Genomic DNA, 18,762 nt, shown 5'->3' on the forward strand with positions numbered 1-18,762 from the left:
ATGTAAGGAAAAAGATGTGCTATGTGCAGAAAGAAAAACAGGCCAAATCACAAAACAGAGAACAACATCACCAAGAAATTTCAGAAGTGTTCACATTTTTTCTTGTAAATGCTTTGCTATTCATATTCTATCAATATAGATTAAAAATATATTTTGAACTTGATATTTATTCCTGATGTCATTCACCTTTTTTGCATGTGATTTCCTGCACTAATACCAGACAGTACATATTGACCTATATGTGGCTGATATAATTAATTTTTTATAGATTAGGATTTCTTATCAATTATGTAGCTAATAAATCTTGATTTCATACTACCTACTTGATCTTCTTTCAATTTATACTTTACATATTTTCAAGTCATCATCAATGAAGTTTAAACACTTATATGTTTTGTAATTTCACCATATTTTGTAATTGAAAAAATACGTCATGCATGTCAACTAAGACACCTGTCTTAAACAGTGATAGAATTATTCTTTCATAATTGTTATGCTCTAACCATTTTCGGTGTGTAGAGTTGCCAGTCTACATTCCACCACCCCCATAAAATAATTGTCATTTAACTGTTTGCCTCTTTACTGTTTTCTTCCATTTTATGTAACAGGAACAGTAGGGGGCATTCAGAGCTTTAGATGCTGGATATGGCTGGATATGATCCTATGATGCTAGTTAACTGCATTTTAAATGTGTAGAATGCAATTCAATTAATTTACAGTATAACGTATTAAATCCATTAATTCATGTAATAAACATTTACGCATCATGAGCTTCTCATTTACTTCTTTGTTGTGTTGTTCATTACTTTCACTGAAGTTTTTAGAAGCATTTCTTTTACACAGAATTTTAATAAAATAGATGAAAAGCAAAGATGTATTACAAATTAGTTGCAAATTTTTTAAATAATGAACAAAAGTATTTTCTTAAACTGAAAGCATATACATTCTTAATGCGATCCTTACTGGAAAAAAAAGAAACAGGAAAAAAAGTCTGACTTGAGTATGTTATTTGCTATGGTGAAATAGTGTCAGGAAAAATGTCTATCCTTCTCCCCAACTCTCAGAAGAAAAAAGAAGGAAGAAAAATAGTCCAGGATTTCTTATAGACTGTAGCTTCAGTTCCACAGATCTGAGAGAAACTGAGAACTATGAGGAGCCACCTGCCTTGTACAGCCTATCAGCAAAGAAGCAAAAGCCTCAGAAAACTACGTAAGAATGTACAATAGGTATTAGAGTGAGGATGCCACTCTGGTGTTACTTGAAGGTATGTGGGTGGAGATGGCTTTATATCAACATAGCATTTCCTTCATTCCATGATATGGATAATATTCTCCTGTGTAGAGTGCTAATTAGCACAAGAAGGTCGATGCCAGCAAAGTGGTCCACCTACTAAAGCTGGCCACTGTCTAGAGTGTCTAACATTTCTTGTGAGGATTGCTCACATATTTTCCATTATAAAGGTTTTGGGTAAAATGAATAAACAGGAGATCTAACAACAAGACCTTTTTTGAGTCCGTGGTGTATAGAATCAGATGCTTATTTGCTCCAGCAATCAAACCAGAGAGACTGGACAGCACACCTAATCAAGCTCAAGAATATTCTAGAAGTTTGGATGTATATGTGGAATTGGGAAAAAGTAGGTTTGAATTTACATTTCTCTTTCTGATCTTACTGAAATATCTTTTTCACTGTCCCTCTCTCTGAAGTTCCTTCATAGCTCACAGTTTTCTGTCAGTAGAGTACAAGGAATCTCTTCAAGCAAATGGGTAACATGCAATCAGACAGTTGCTTTTTATTTTGCTGCAGAAATAAAAAACCTACTTCTTGACAAAAGGTAGTCCTACAATTCAACTGGTTGCATCCTACATGCAACAGATGATGAGAATGAGAAACTTGGAGAAACTCCTAATCTGCAACTCAAAGCACAGAATGACAACTTTTGGTTTTGTATTTTTTCTTGGATGAGCCAGGGTATTATAGGATTTTCCAGAAGACTGTCACATGGGCGTATTTTATTACTTTATTTTCCTGTATTTCCTGCGCTAATACTTGATATACGTATCATACTTATTGTGTGGATTTCAATGGCTAAGTGTATAACCTCAAATATCAAATAGATTATTCAAGGAATGTCATCTCACACTGGTTAAGTATTTGAAATTTAGGTCTAACATTCCTTATTTTCTCACAGTTTGCCTTCTGGCCACGCTAATGTAGACACCGAGAGAGGAACTCATTGGTCAGACTGAACTTTATTAGATTTGTATATTTGAGGTACTGCAGGGTACCCTACGTGGAGCCCATCAGCCACTCCACAAGGACGTGGAAATGCTGAGCATCCTCTGTAACACCTGCAGGCCCACGCAGATGTCTCAGTTACTGCAGGGCCTTTGTGCAGGATTTCTGTGGGCAAATGAATCCTGACTTACTTTTGGTCACCTGAATAACCCTGTTGGTTCCTGTGATTACACTGACTAAACCTCGTGATTACACTGACTAAACCTCGGTGGAATAAAACGGTGCGTATACAGGCAATGTATACACTAAAATTTAGATCTGAATCTGGAGCTGACTCCCATCTTTACATTCCAATAATTTACTGATTACCCTGGCAAATTCAATAGCTTATGGTTACTACTCATATCTCACAGCCTACTTCCAGTCCTCAAACAGTTCAGGGGACTATAGATGGTGTCAGATTTGAATCGCCTTCTTTCTTTCTATTTCTAAATAGTAACCCTACAAATGGACCATATAAGAATATACAGAATGAAAACAGAAGGTGTGCCATATGTTTGACAACAGAATGCAACATATTTATCCTGCCCTTACCCACTGTAATACTCTCATCATTTTTTCCTAGTATTTAAGTCTCCTTTCTGCTGCACATGCATACATGCAGTCCATCTGGTTTGTCATTTGTCTCTGCATACCAGTTCATTTAAGGTACTCTCAAAGTATACCAAGAATATTAATTTTACCTCAAAGTTTTTCAGAAATTTAATATCTAATAAAGTTTAAAAGACACAGTTCATGCAAATTCACATCAATATATATAAGATGCCTAGAGTATGTCTTCATATGATTTTTCAGAAACAAACAGAAGGTTTTTTAATACCTTTAAAATCTAATATCATTTAGGTCAGTGTCTATCCAGAAGAAAGATATCTGGTATGCTTATATTGGAAGATTTTATCACTCTTGGAGAAGAAATTACTGAAACAATGGAAAATAGGTTTGTTTTTTTTTAATTTGGCTATAAATTTGCCAGACCTAAAGAATATGTGCTGCTCTTTTCTGACGATGTACACAAATATCTTTTGTCACCTCACCTGTTCGTTCACTCTGGAGTGTGATGGCCCATGATGGATGAGAATCTTCACAATGTCTACATCTCCTCTCCAAGCAGCCAAGTGGATAGGAAAATAACCTTTGTTATCTGCCACATTAGTTGATGCTTCATACTGAAGTAATTTGAGAACTATATCCCTGAAAAAAAAAGGAATTAAATCTAAAATTTGTCAGGAAGTTTATTTTATTAAGTTTTTACATGAACATACATATTACCAAAATTGTTATTCTGAACAGAAAAACCCATGTATTTCAAGTTAAACTGCTGCAAAAATGAAGATCAATCATTTCTGAGAATGAAATAGATAGTAAAGCATAGCCAAAACGTTACTCATTACAATAATTCTTACTTCTTATGAATACCCATCAACAATATTATCATCAGTTGTCTCAGTCTGTTTCTTTCAACAGGATCACCTGGCCATGGCATCATTTTTAGAATTTTCCAGTCAAGGCCACGTGCATGTCCCTCAAGACAAACCTTCAAGGCACTAAAGGCAGAGAAGTACTCCTATCCCCATCATTCCTGAGTTCTGGAGGCAGAGAGTGGCTTCATGGACATGGTCCTTGCAGTAAGACTAAAAAGTAACAGGTTTTCTTCTTCCTTAAGGCATTATCTCAGAGTTCTTTTGGAGGAAACAATTTAATGCTGATCTACTTAGATATATACTATTTTCTATGGAGTAACTCCTTCTATCTTCATTTTCCACACCCAGCTTCCTGAGAGCAGTGAAGAAAAAAGTGATTTTTATTATTTTAATTCTTATTATATTCCTTTCAGTATTTTCAGTGTGGCTTATCATACATTAAATGAAGGATTAGTATAAGCTGGTATATTGCATCCTTGATTTTTAAGCAGTCTCCTGTACTTAACTTCAAAGGTTAAACTTAAAAATCAACTGTGTGGTATGATCACGGGTTATCAAGTATGACAAAAAGTAAATCAATTCTGTCTTATCTCTCCACTTGACATATCATAGTTTGACATAGTCAGGCCTCATTAGTTATTAAGTTAATAGTATCTATGATCCAGTGTGGGCAGTTCTGTGCACGTTTTTGCTGAATATGGAAACAGTGGTTCTTACCAATTTTGCTCAAAAAATCAGGTGGGAGTGGGGAGTGGAAGGAGCTCGGTACAGCCTAGTCATGGCTATAAACAAAGGCCTTGATTACAAATTAAGACAGAAGGTAAATCCCAAGGCAATTGTTCTCCCAACCTTGATGGAACCTTATTTAATTGCCTACTGAGAGAAATATGTGGAAAGTAAGAGTGAATTTATCCAGGTCAAAAGAAACTCCCAATTGTCTCCAAAAGTGATCATAGGGATACTGGAGTCATCACATCTAAGCTTTGAAGGAGACTTTAAGCTGGATTTTGCTTACTCCTGTCAAGGTCAAATAACATAAAAACAACCAAGAAAGAACAGCTCCACTACAGAATGACTTTTGCTACACCAAAAGTTCCAGAAAAGTGACTCCTGAGATTTTTTAGTACAAATAGGGTTTGAAAGACTTCTCATGTCATAATAATTGGTCTTGCAGTAGATGGTTTAATGAAGGCTAGAGATACAGAGTAGTCTGAAAGGGACACAAATCAAAGGAACCATAAATTGAAATATGTGGGGGAAAACCAGTAAAAAAGCCCTCCGCAACTGAAATTTATAGATAATGATATACAGCAACTATTTGGAAGATTCTATTGCAAGATTCAAGCTACAAAATAGAACCTAGGTCTCCTTCATCCTTCAAGAATGCCCTGACCCATCACACTTCTCTAGGGTGAGACTTTTTTAGTGCTCTGCCAGAACTTTTTCATTTTGTAGAAATAAATTTCAGAGGAGAAGACTGAGAGTCCTTAGCCCAGTAACATTACTGGGCTAAGTAAAATTACTTAGGGAGACTGAGATTCAAGTCCCTGCCCCAGATATGATTTAATTACTTATATAATGCAGAATATTTTCAAAAGGAAAGAGAACTATCCCAGAATAACCAAGGAGGAGGGAATTCATCACATCACACAATGATCAAGCAGGGACTTGAACACTGGTATCCAACAAGTCTCCCACCCACAAATTATTGGTTGGGTCATTAAGTCTTATGTTCTCACTTTTCCTGAAAAACCTTGAAATCTCTCAAGTTCATCCTAATGTGAAGTGTGAAAAATTAAAACCCCAAAAGTTTCCAAAGGACAAGAACTTCTCCTCAGTGGGAAAAGCTCTCGTGTCAATAGATTGTACCCAATATTGATTTTGAATATCAATTTCAAATCTGGAACAGAGTGTAAAGCTATTTTTTTGTTATTTGTGGTGACTAATGAACTTACAACCACCAGGTGTCTGTCCAGTTATCTTGCTGACAGTGCTGGCATTGTAGCAGGATTGGTATGATGGCTTGGATAGCAGGTCCTGAACCATCATGATTTAACATGAAATACCTCATGGTGTATTTCAGTTTATTACAACAAGCTATAAATGTGATGTCAGTAACTGCTACTTACCCTGCTGTGAGGCTAAGGGGACATAGCAGCCAGTGGCGATTATGACCTTTTCAAAAGCTGCAGTTATATCTGCTGCTGTACGTAAGTCCACATCTTGAAGTTCTCTCTGACTTCAGCAGAAGTCTGGCCAAAACTGTGTTTGAAAATGCTATTTGGCTTTTGTATGTTTTGGGATTTTACAGTTTATATTGCTAGGATTTACTTGAAATCTCTGATAGATTCAGTGTTTATACAGCAATATTTTTACTTTGCTGGATAACTATTGGCTTACAGTCAGTATTAAACATACTAAAACCAGTTTTCATCTATTTAAAACCAGCAATCGTTGCAAGCTAAGGCTTGGGCCTTTGACAGTCAAAAATGTGCAATGGCACAAGAAGCAATCCATAAAGTATAAACAGGAGAAGGGCGATTTTCTCCCTTTTTAAAAAAGGCTGAGTTTAATAGACCCTATTAAGGACTTAGACCTAATTCTGTGGAGGTAAAAAGAAAATAATGGATTATTCTGAATCTTGCTACAGAACTGAAATTTTGGAAAATGTGTAATATCTAGTTTAACAGTAATTTAATTTCATGTATTTATTCAGAAACAGAATATCCTACGTTCACCAAAAGATTCATCTGGTCTAAAGGAAATATGCAGGTTTCTAGAATACAATTAAAGACACATCCTAAAGTTTTAATTTTTCCAAGGAAGAATGCAAAAATTGCAAAATGAGTAAAATAAGCATATAATTATTATGGATTCATATGTTATCTTATGGACAGTCAAAAATTGCATTAAAGTTAGAGCAAATCACTCTCAGTTTCAGTTGGTTTTTGATCAGTTCCTTATCTCCTACAGAGGAATAATCCAAAGCCTTAAGTCAAAATTGTCCTTAGTGAAAATCCAGACTGTTAACACCGTCAGTTTACAAACAGGATAGCTGTACTGCATTAACTGGGGCAGCTCTTACCTTGGTTACGGTGGGGTCCATCCCACTAGAACTTTATAGACCTCATTGAAATCTTATTCTCTTGTTCTAGCTTAATAGGAACATGCAGTTGGCAGCACGATAATACATACAGCATAATACAACGGAGGTAACATATAGCAAGGGGCAACGTGCAATAAACAGAGGTAATGCACAACAAATTACAAGGTGTGATAACAAACTATGTTGCAAGTTGCCAGTTTTTTACTGACAGGTCAATGCCTTAAAGAGTTCAGCTGTGCTGGTGTGCCTGTGCAGTACCCCTCAGTGGGGATTTTGCAGGCTTTCCCCAAGCTTGTTGAGACATGCCTGTGGCAACTTGGATGGACAGCAGGGAGGGAAAAGCTACAAGGTCTCATACAGGGTAATAGCCATTTTTTTCTGCTTTCAAGTGTATAACTACTAAATATTCTTATCATGCTACTTTTACGTTTATAATGACTAATCTATACTGTTCTTTTGTTCCACAATATTGTTTCCTTAAGCTCTCAATGCACTATACATTTGTACATACACACACAAGTATGCTACAAAATTTTCTGTTGTAATTTCCCACCAGCTAAAAAGCACAAGAGCCACCACTAGCAATAACAATAATAAACTTACTCAAAATCAAGCAAGAATTTGGAAGAACCAGTATAGAATCAACAACTTCTAAACTGCATTTCCCATTTTTTATTACTACATGCTGATATCAATGACAGTGTCAAAAATTCTTCTATTAATATATCCCATGGGAAATAAGATTATTTTAGTAAGACAGAGTCTGTCAACTTTCTGTGAAAATCTCAGTGCTATGCTACATATTTTTAAGTTACGCAGGTAAATGTCATTCTACATAAAACCGAAATGTGAGGCACTTACTTGTGTCCATTTAAAGCTGCATGATGTAAAGCGGTATAACCTGAACTGTCTGTGCAGTTTATATTTGGTCCTCGCCAGATGCTGCAAATAAAAACAATTGTAAAGTTATTTTTTTGGCTTGGCAAGCACAGAAATGTCAGAAATTGGATGTATAAATAATCTAAAGATCACTGCAACCAGTGAGATTAAACTTCAAGAGACAAATTATCTTGAAAAGAACTTAAAATGTCATGTTGATATCAATATAATTTATTTATAAAAATAATTTTACACATTCATCTTTATAGCAGTCATGAACTTTATGTAGGGCAGAGTCAAAGACTAATAACTATTCTGTCATTTCAATTAGATCTGTTCTCCCAGTATTACTGTGGTAATTACACTGAGGTTATAATCTGTTTTGCACTACTTTTTTCACAAGTATATATTCATTGACTTTAGGTCAGTCTAGATTCATACAAACTTAAGATTAGTGAGATCCAATCATGTACTTTAGAGAGACAGTAAATTTATTCTTTTTACTTGGCCTGATATTTTAGCTCCCATTTTAACAAATCATATATTTAAATATATAACATATATATAAAACAAAAGTTTAGTAAGTGATGTTTCTATTTTTTATTACCTTTCTATATTGTACAGCACTTATTTTACGATCAGCTTCGTTATATGTCCCATGTAACCAGTTTCACCATCTATTACGGACTGTTCACAAAACAGTAAAGGAGAATTTTTTGTTTCAAAGTAGAAAAATGTGACTGCTAATCTACCAAAAAAAATGCCAAACACCAAAGCCTGTAAATTGGATACCAGAGACATATTGAGTACCTGCAGGTTTTTTGCTAACTTACTACATTTGAAGCTGATTGTATCCTTTGTGGAGGCATTTTTCTACCTTTTTTTTATTCTGTAACACAGTTTTCAATCATTAGTATTACAGATTCTAGGACACAAGATATTGAGTCCTGAATTACAGTCTGTTTTTTTCAGCTTCTAATACAGCATTAAAGAGTCATTGGCAAGCAATATGTTCCCTTCACTTCATACCTTAGAATCAAGTGCTGCAGTTTAAAAAGAATAATCTGAAGCGAATAGGTAAAAAGAGTTTTTCATACTGACATTTTCATGATTTACATCAATAAAATGACATGTTATGCTTAACATATGCTTTTTAAGAATTCTTTACTACTGAATCTGTATTTTATTGCCAATGGAATATTACTATTGTGGACTGGTCTCTTTTTCATTATGTATGTTTGAACAATTAATTAGCTCGTAAATTTAAACAGTTGTTTTCCCATAAGTAATACTACCTGCATACAGAATTATTTGTTTGACACATTGTGTTCTGCAATGAGTGTAATTCTACATAATGCTGGATGCCTCACCTCCACCTGCAATCTGATTTCTTGGAAGAACAAGACTAAAATATTTTCTTGGGTGCAAAGAAGCAAAAAATGAAGTAAATTTTTTTTTAATCTGCTCAGAAGCCTACAGATGTTCTTTTCTACAGGAGGCAACTTCCAGCTATGAAAGTCATTCTAGTCTTTCCAATTAAAAGAAATAATTTTAACTTCATGAACAATAGCTCTCCCATAATAGACAGATGTTATTTATATGTCAAAGACAGGCCATCTTAATCAATTGGAAGGAAAGAAGTCCTTATCTATTGATATTCTATAACCTCTTTTATACTTTTGCATAATACTTTATTAGTTATTTTCTTATTTATTGGATTCTACTTTCTTCATTTGATATATACCAGCTTGTAGGAGAATGAAGCAGAGAATTGAAAGTGGTATAGAAAGTCATATTTTAGATTTTAAAATAAATACATAAAAGACCAGAATATTAATTTACTTGATTTTGATTGCTTTCTTGCTTTGGTTTACAGTTTTTAGGATTTGCCTGTTGGTTTTTTTTCAAATTGCAAGGGATCCATGAGTTCATATATTATTCATGATGCATTAGGCCTTTAAAAAAATATTTGAAATCCCCCAGAACAACAACAAAAAACCCCAACCAAAACCTAGTTCTCGTCTCCTCTAATTTTCTCCTTTAATCCATGCACTCTTTAATGCATTGTTGTACTTCCAGACTCTGGTCTTAGGAAATATTTTTCAACTGAAACTACACTGATTTTTTTCTTTTAAAACTGAAACTTTCTTAATGAGTATATAAATGCACCTATGCGAAGCTTCTCAGGACACTCAGGTTGGAAGACAAAGGACAAAGGAGGGCGAGTAAATCCTGATGACTCAGAGACATAAGACAGGATGGACAGACTAATCGCCGTCAGCTCCCAAACAGTACGGAAGGACATGCTCAAAATCAGAACTCGGTTATCAAACTAAAGAACACAGGAGGCATGAGCAGGACTTGGCTGCAGGCGTTTATTTTCCTTTGGGCCAGTGCAGAAATCCCCTCCTAGGAGATCTTGCATTGCTACGGTATTGCAACATGATTTCCTACAAAATGAATGCAGGTTCAGTATACACACTGGATATTTATGCTTTAATAACTGACAATCCAATTCAAATTGGACAGTCTGCAAATAGATATTCTTAGTTCATCTAAAGCTCTTCTCTTGTAATCCAAATACAGCAAGGCAAAAGTATAATGGTGCATTAGGTGGGTAAAAAAGCGTCTGATTTCATAGAAACGTGGGGTGGAGAAAGAGAAAAAGCCTAGAGAGCCCTTCCTTCGCATCATAAGCACATACACTATATGAGCAATTACCAAACATATTGATTTATCTGTGTATTAAAACACTTCAATAGTTACTGTGAAAGCAACACTAAGGAGAACTTGGAACAAATTGAATTACCATTCAACCTCCAGAAAAGATTTTGAAAGAAGATTAGCAGTTCTTTAGGTTACTGTTAATATTGAATGTTCTCAAAAACATGTTGCTCCTAATTCTTTGATGCAGTCCATAATCAAGCTTCTTAATTTTACATACATTAGTAAGTTAGGATTTTTTTTTCCTATGTACATCAGTAAATTAGGAAAATCTATCACTTAATGAATTTTAAGAAAACAATTGAACCTACTTCTTGTGCAAAAAGGCAGTTTTCAGTCAATGATGAATTACAACATGATCATCAATTAGTTTCTTCCATTATAACTTGCCAAAGTGAGGCACAAATAAACTGAAGTCTGTGATGCTACTTTTACACTACTGCCGAAAGCAGAAAGACCTCCTTATTACAGTTTGCTCTCACTGTGGACAAAGAATATTGACCTTTTGAACTCATGTCAAATATATGAATTGGAAATATTCTTTTTCTGGTAAGAAAATTAACATTTTTTTTCTTTTTCATGAGCTGAAGATAATTACATATGAAAAGTAGCATTTCAAAAGTGATATGAAAATGACAGACTAAAGAAAAAGATGGTTAGTTGATTGATTTGTTATTTTGCTATGCTTTTTGCTATATGCAAAAAAATAATTGTGAAGTGGCTGTTGTTACACACATATGAACACAAAAGCAAGGAAATCAGAAGTTAATTCAGCTAATCTTCATCACACAGGCACGTTCCCAATCAACAGTGCAAGAACCATGCATAACTGCACAGAACGTCCATCACAACTTTAAATCTGTTTCCATTGTATTTCCCCTCTGTACATATGCTTTTATTATATTATTTCATTATTATTATATTATTATTTCATTATTAATTATCCATGCACTAATATTTATGGTCCTTACATGCTAATTTTGCCAAGGCAAAAAGAAAATATATTGGTAAAACAACGATAACTGTCTTTAAGAGCCGTAGAAAGCTGCCTGATGACATCAGTGTCTGTCTGCCCATTGGTTTCACTTAGACCTTATCTGACAACTGACTGGCAGCTCTCTTTGGAATTTATTTCTTCTCTGAAGTGAAGTGGCAGGGAAGAAGATGACACTGTCTGGATGGAATGAGTTCCTCCAGAGGAGATGGACAGAGCACGGTGTTCATGCCTGCGTATTTTAGGGTCTAAACCCTGTTGAGGGCTGAGAGAGGCTTAGCATATGCCTTGTCCTCACCCCTCCCACTCCCCTCCCCACCTTCTTTCCCAGGTCTTCAGTATCTTTGGAAGTTCCTCCTAGAGGCCCCCTGGATCTTCAGGACTATAGAAGTAGTGCATCTCATCTTGCCAGCTCATTTTTAATAGTGGGAAATCCTAAGCATCATCCTGTTGCCACTGATGTTGGTGGCAAACACCAAGCAGCTCAGATAAATCTACTTTCCTTACTGTTCCTGTGTTCCATAGAATAAATACGTATTACAGGAATTTGTGTTGTTCTGAGCCAAAATCTTCCCAAATGTCCATGTTTATTGTTGTTAATCTGACAGGAACACATTGCCTAGAGTTATTAGAGCACATAGCCAGGCTCCTGTTGCTCTGCCTACATTCATACATATTTTCAGTCATGTAAACTGAGCTTATACAAAATATATGGACAATTTTACAGACCATTTTTGAAAATGAAAACTTTTACACAATAATATGTATCATCAGTTATTCAGACACAAAATAATGTTACTTATTGTGAGCAGCAGCAAAATAGCTCCCATTCTCTATTTTATGCAGAAATAAATCAAATATTGACAACCATGTTGCTGTAACCTGTGTAAATTAATAACAGTACTTATCAAATATAGAAATGTTTCATTTTACAAATGTGATATTTTTTTCTTTCTACAGATTCCTCTTTAATGGAATCCAGTGTTATATAAAATATATTATCCTGTAAAAAGAATGTATGTCTTTTTTACGTACGGTTTTACCTATTATTTACACTACGTCGCTGAATTTGAGATACATTTGCAAATTACTTCAAGGAAAGTAAATGTAAATATTTGCCTTTAGTTACAGTGGGAAAAAACCTTTTTAGAAAGTCACATTTTAAAGCATAATAAATAATTCATAAATAATAATAAGGTACTCAAAAGTTGTACATGGAAAAACCTCAAAAAATGCATTCTAGGATGCTTTTTGAGCAAGTATAGCTATAGGTCTTAAATTGACAAAAGTAGATGATGTATTGAGTAAAGCTATCTTGGATCTTCTCTTCAGTATTAAAAACAGCTGTTGCATGTAGCAACTGAGAGTTAAAAATTCAAAATGAAAATAATCATAATAAACAATATTTTTTCTTATTTTTTTAAATTTAAAAAGAAGGGCAGAGGGATTGTCCATTCTATTAATATTGACTGTATTTTTAATGCTTATTGTATATATAATTTCAATTGTTTATTAAATGCTTTTGTTGTGTCAGTATGAAATGTGACTCAAAAACATTTCATTTTTGAATGTGTGGAATGTACTTATTCCTGCTGTTTAGCTGTCTCGGTATAAATACTACAACAAAATTTATGGTCAACAAATTCATGGTATTTTATTGAAGTTCAGGCTCTAAAGCAGTTTATTCCACTTGTTTTCTTTAACCTTGATCTGTTTACAGTCTTGGCCATAAATAGTCTAAGTCTGGAAAAGTGAGGAACTTCACCGAATTGTGATTTTATTTCCATACTGACTCCGTTCAATTGATAAGTGATTTCTATTTAACATGAAATATTAAATATAATAAATATTATGAGTTTGATTACATATTGTACAACAGTTAGTTATTACTATACAAGTAGGTCTCAGTCCTACACTGTGCTCTGATAATGAGGTACAGTTATGTACAATAAGCTACTTCCTCCTTCAATAGCTTGTGCAAAATTTTATCTATATATATCTAGGGACTGTTACCTTGAAGTCTCCTAAGAGCTGGATATCATGAATGAATTTCATTGCAATTATGCATTGCCTGTGATCAAAACGGAGAAGACGACAACCATAGGTTGTTCTTCCTCTTTATAGGTATATGATCAAGTTAATCCAACAAATCTTATTTCAGCAAAAGGCCAGGGTTTTACAAGATCGTTACCTGTATGAGATCTACAGGTGTGGCCTATATTCCATAAGTTTAAGATTTATCATGGTAACATGAAATTACTATTGGAATGGAGTGCAGACAATAATTTAAAGGTAAATCCAGCCTCCACCTTTCTTTGGCAGTGAAGATTTCCAGAGGTAAAGGAAATTCTCTCGTGCAAAATATGTGTAAAATACAAAGATTATGCTGAGATATCTCCATTCCCTTCATATCAAGGAATTATGCACTTCAACTTGGAAACTTGACGAACAAGTTGGGATACGCTAAGAAAGGAGAATATGGAGAGCTACTTGATTCCTTGTTAGGGAGATATAGTAGACATTCACAAAAATACTACTGGGATGCTTCTGGGGTGTCTGTCTGTAATTCTATGTCTTTCTGAGAGGCAGAGAAGAATTTCTTCCTCCCAGTGGTTATAGAAGCCTCCAGTATACGTATAACCCCTTTTGAATGTTAACTGGGAACAGAAATGTGAAGACAAATTAGAAAACAAAGAGTCATTCACTCTCATCTAGCCTATCTGAGGCATGAGCATCAATAGCTACCTAATAATGCTCAACTTCACAGAGCATTGCTGCCATATCTGTTGTCATTGAATTCAGGAAATATCACTGCTAAATGAACACTGACAGATTTAACAGACTACATCTGCCCAGACTAAAATCTGGAGTAGGGTGGCAGCATTTAAAAGTAAACAAACAACCTTAGTGCCAAACAGACAACCTAGTATACTTGCTCATTACCATTCTTGCTGTTACTAACTATATTTTTGATTGGAGAAGTACAAGGCTAGTCCAGTCATTAATCCCGTCTGCCTCCACGATTTCTCCAGTGGAAAGAACTAAGAAAAGGCTGATTATAAATGACAGAAGTTCAGTGTGTGGCTGAGGAGAGGCCGAATCCCAGACATAGAGACATACAAGTCTTGGATATCCAGAATACCCTTAGTCATGATGAATCTCACAGGGTCAATGTGAACCTTGTCTCACAGAGTCAACGTGGCCCCTCACATAGTCAATGTGGCCTTATCCTTCCAATAACCTTAGGACAACTGAAGAATAGCAATTGAAGGAAATAGAAAAGGTCTTTATAAAAACTCCTTGATCGAGTTAGGACTTAAGAAGCAACTCTAAAGAAACTTCTGAGGCAAGAAATTACAGAGCCTGTATATGAGGACATTGTGATCGTGAAGTACCCAAAGAACAGGCTAGAACAGTACTGAGATAGAAACTATACGAAATTTCATACACATGAGCATTAGGTTATGTGACAAACAGCTCCTGTGTACATCTGCAAAGGAGCACAAAGAGACAACAGCAGGTGGGAGAATCAAGTAATACTCTGGCCCAGCTACTCTCAAGCTCATCACAGAAGAGCCATCAGTGTATTAAAGGCCCATCTCTACAAGTCCAGCAGAGCACAGCAGCACAACCACAGGCAGGAACCCAAATTACAGACTCAGAGGAAGGGAACTCTGTTGGGGCCCCTCCCAGGGCTGTCCTGCGAGAACCTCCACCTCATTGTCCAGGGGTGATACCCATCAAGATGAGGCAATGCTGGAGCATATTTCAGACTGACAGGGATTACTCTCTAGGGATATGGGACACATGGGATTGAGCAAGACTTCCTATGGGATGTTTGGACAGGAACCAAAGGCAGCAAAAGGGATGGATTCAGGTGATATGGGGAGGAACAAGTGTGAGAAAATAGAGGGATAAAGGGACAAAAAGGGCTAATCACATGTATATAGTTGGGTCTACAGTACAATTTTCTGGCCATGCCCTGTACTCAATCTTACTAAATTCCATTTCAGTTTCCCTGGGTGAGGGACTCTATTCTGTGTCCATGTGTGTATATGAGGGTCCAACTGCCAGCAACTGGGTCAGATGACGGGTTACTGAGCCCATGTGTCTGTGTGGCCAGAAACTGGAGCAAATGAGGGTCTGGGTACCAGAAACTGGAGTGGGACCATGGGTCAGAGAGCCCGTGTGTCCTTGGAGCCTGCAACTGTAGGGAGCGTAAGTGTGCGAGACAGTGTGTGATTGTTAGTGAAGACCAAGCTCTACTAGTCATCAAGTAGGTGAAGTAGCCTGGGAGCCGGTTGTGTGTCTGCATGTCTCTGAGGTTGAGACCATGCAAGGAGCTGGTTGTCACAAGAGACCAAGGTGAAAGTTAATTCTGCAGACTGAAAGATGAGCAGTAGGCTTCTGCAGAAGCCACAAAAAGTATTTTGGTTTTTTTTTAGCCAACTTTGAACATCTGTATTAAAAATATTAGAGAAATAAATGGTCCTGTATGGCAGACTTAGGCCACTGGGAGGTATGTTCTAGGAGTCTGCAGATTAGATAGCCTATGCATGTGTAAGTACATGCAAATTTAGATACGTTCATTTTGGGAAAGAATCTACCTAGGAAAACATGTTGGGGAGCACTCAGTCTCTCCAGTTAAGTACTTTGTATGGTAAAAACTAAATAAAATATACCTGAACAAGAGTCATGTGAACTAGTTTAACTGAACTAAAACTCAGTTTACTTGAAGTTGGAATCAATTTCCTTTGAAAGTATACCATTTTATTCTGATAGACTTAACAGTTATATCAGTTTAAAAGTTATAAAAAAACAGGTAATATGCAAAAACGTAAAGGAGAAATACTTTGACTTTTTGATGATGTCACGCAAAGGAATAGGCAATACGTTAATCATGCTTTATTAAAAAAATCTGTCATATGTATAAGGTCACTTTGCATTTGACCTTTATCTAACCAGCTTGGGTTCATCATTCTTTACAGACTCCTCATGTGGAAGTACACTGGCTGGGTATACTGCATAATACTGTGGCATATTCAGAGAGCAATATGTTCCTGACTTATACTGGTTAGCTTTGCGTTATCCTTACAGTCAAGATCAATTTGCCTGGAGTGGCTAAAAGAGAGAAAGCTTTCATCAGTTATGACAGCAGGGTTCCTCTGTATTCCAGTTGTCTATAGGGACAAACTGGGGTTTTGTTTCATTCATAGACAACCTTAGTAACTCCAGCTTGTCCATGATGAGTCAGACAGATCCTTGGATCCACTCCAGAGTTCTGTCCTTGACAATCCAGTCATGCTGATAGGAAAAAACGTTAACTCTCATTTGGCATCACCCTGCACAAGAACACTGTGAGAACAGCTACTAACTAAATTAAGAAAATACTCAGTCCAAAACCAGATCAGCAGGCAGTATCTTTAATAAGTCAAATCATTCATGAACCATGTTTTAAAACTATTGTAAATTATATCTCCAGGTATGATCTTATATGATCTGAGGAATCTGCAGGGATGCCAAATGGCTAATGCTAAAGAACAGTGCATCAGATTAACTGTTCCTATGGAGGGCAACTCCATACCCTATGTATCATGAGTTTGGGCTCCCTACATATATGAGGTAGATGGGCTCTACACATTTGCTATGAATCAGACCTATAGGCTTTGTGTAAGAAAGATCTATAAATTGATTGATCAAGACCAACCAGAAACAGGGCTCCACTGCATTAGGTAATATTAGGCCATACTACAGAGAAAGAAAAACAATCATCAGACATACTTGACTATATCTTTTTTCAGTATATATATAATAGATATATGTATATACATATATTGAACTCCTCTTATAAATAAATGCCTAGTTCTTGCAACTCTTCCCAGACAACTACTATTAAGTGAAATTATATAAACAATAATTATGTTTTCTGTAAGCACAGCAACAGAAGTGGATCTTCTGAAGGTTTTTGAAAGCCCTTGCATATCTCATGATTGTAAGATACATTTACATGAATATACCTATGAACACTAAACTATAGTATATATCATCAGTATTCTCTTTGGAAGAACAGAACACATTCCACATTCGGAGACCACTCCAACTTCTTTTATAAAAATTAGATGACACTAAAATAAAAAAAAAAAAAGCACTCTACTATTTCTCATATCAGAAACAAACTGAAGCAAAGTCCCATTTCTCTTTCTCTCAAGAATACAGATATGATGACATATTTTGTTAGGAGAGATATTCCTTTAGCCATTCTTTTTCATAATTCAATTGACCTTGAAACTTTAGTAAGAAAAGTTATAGAGGATTTTTCCAGAATATATTTTTGGAGATCCAGCATAGTATTCCCATCCATCAGAAATTCAAGGTGTTTGCAATTTTAAACACATTCTTATTACAGGCAAGCAAAGTCAATATTTATTATAAAAGGAGATTTTAAAACCTCTAAATTATTAGTTATGCATCCTGGAACACTTACTGACATTTGTTCAAGTGGAATAAAAATTCCTGAAGCTCTGGCACTGGAAGAAGCACTGGGAAGAGCAACAATATATATCACAAATTTTTGAAATATGGATGCTGTTAGAACTATGACCTCATTCCAGAATTAAAGATTGCTCATCCTAGAAGCCAACCTGAGGTGAGACTCTTTGTTATAGCTCTAGGACACACAGAACAGAACTTGCTATCTATAGAGTCTGCAATTCAGTTGGCTTTAATATCTTGTCCTTCCTAATCTGGGTTTCCTTAAACATAGAGTAATTCTGTCAGACACCAGCAAAACAGACACCAAAAAAATTACATTATTCCATTTCTTCTTGATCCTTGAAGACCATCCCACACCTCATTCTCAGCTTATACTGAGATGTGCAAAGGAGATTCAGAAATCAACCTATAGTAGAGTCTTAATCCCTGCATCAGTGAAATCAATCACTAGCTATTTTGACATATGAGAACACAACAGACGTAAGAGTCTCACATCTTGTGTTTACATCCACATGGTATTACCTCAACTATCCACATGATTTCCCATATTCTCAGACCAAAGCTTCCATATCTTCATCTTATAACAGCAGCAACAATGTCCAGCCCCTTTGGACAACCTACCATAAACTTAACCTAAACTGAGGACAGTGAAAGAGTGCAGCTCCAGAAACTAACTTCCAAAATATGCATCCTGAGATACGAAGGCTCTTGAATTCTATCAATGACCTATAACACACATACAAAATATAGACAACACTTGTGCTTTCTGGTAGAATACTTCCTCAATTACTCAGACTCCATAGCACTAAGCAGACAATGAGCAAGGCAGAGAATATCAGAAGCCTGCA

The 18,762-nt window shown here is 35.7% G+C and overlaps 1 protein-coding gene across 10 annotated transcripts in view; it reads right to left on the reverse strand.

Annotated features, from left to right (window-relative positions):
* The window catches only part of ANKS1B (ankyrin repeat and sterile alpha motif domain containing 1B), a 447,444-nt gene that overhangs the window by 389,196 nt on the left and 39,486 nt on the right, over positions 1-18,762 (reverse strand). For all 10 annotated transcript variants that reach the window (XM_054812812.1, XM_054812811.1, XM_054812807.1 and 7 more), the window contains exons 2-3: positions 7,687-7,767; positions 3,333-3,489 (exon numbers count right to left, since the gene is read on the reverse strand). In XM_054812812.1, coding sequence (XP_054668787.1) covers positions 3,333-3,489; positions 7,687-7,767 — 238 coding nt within the window. The remainder of the gene's footprint in view (positions 1-3,332; positions 3,490-7,686; positions 7,768-18,762) is intronic.

This window comes from Grus americana, chromosome 1, assembly GCF_028858705.1.
Source record: "Grus americana isolate bGruAme1 chromosome 1, bGruAme1.mat, whole genome shotgun sequence".
In the NCBI taxonomy this organism is placed as follows: Eukaryota; Metazoa; Chordata; class Aves; order Gruiformes; family Gruidae; genus Grus; species Grus americana.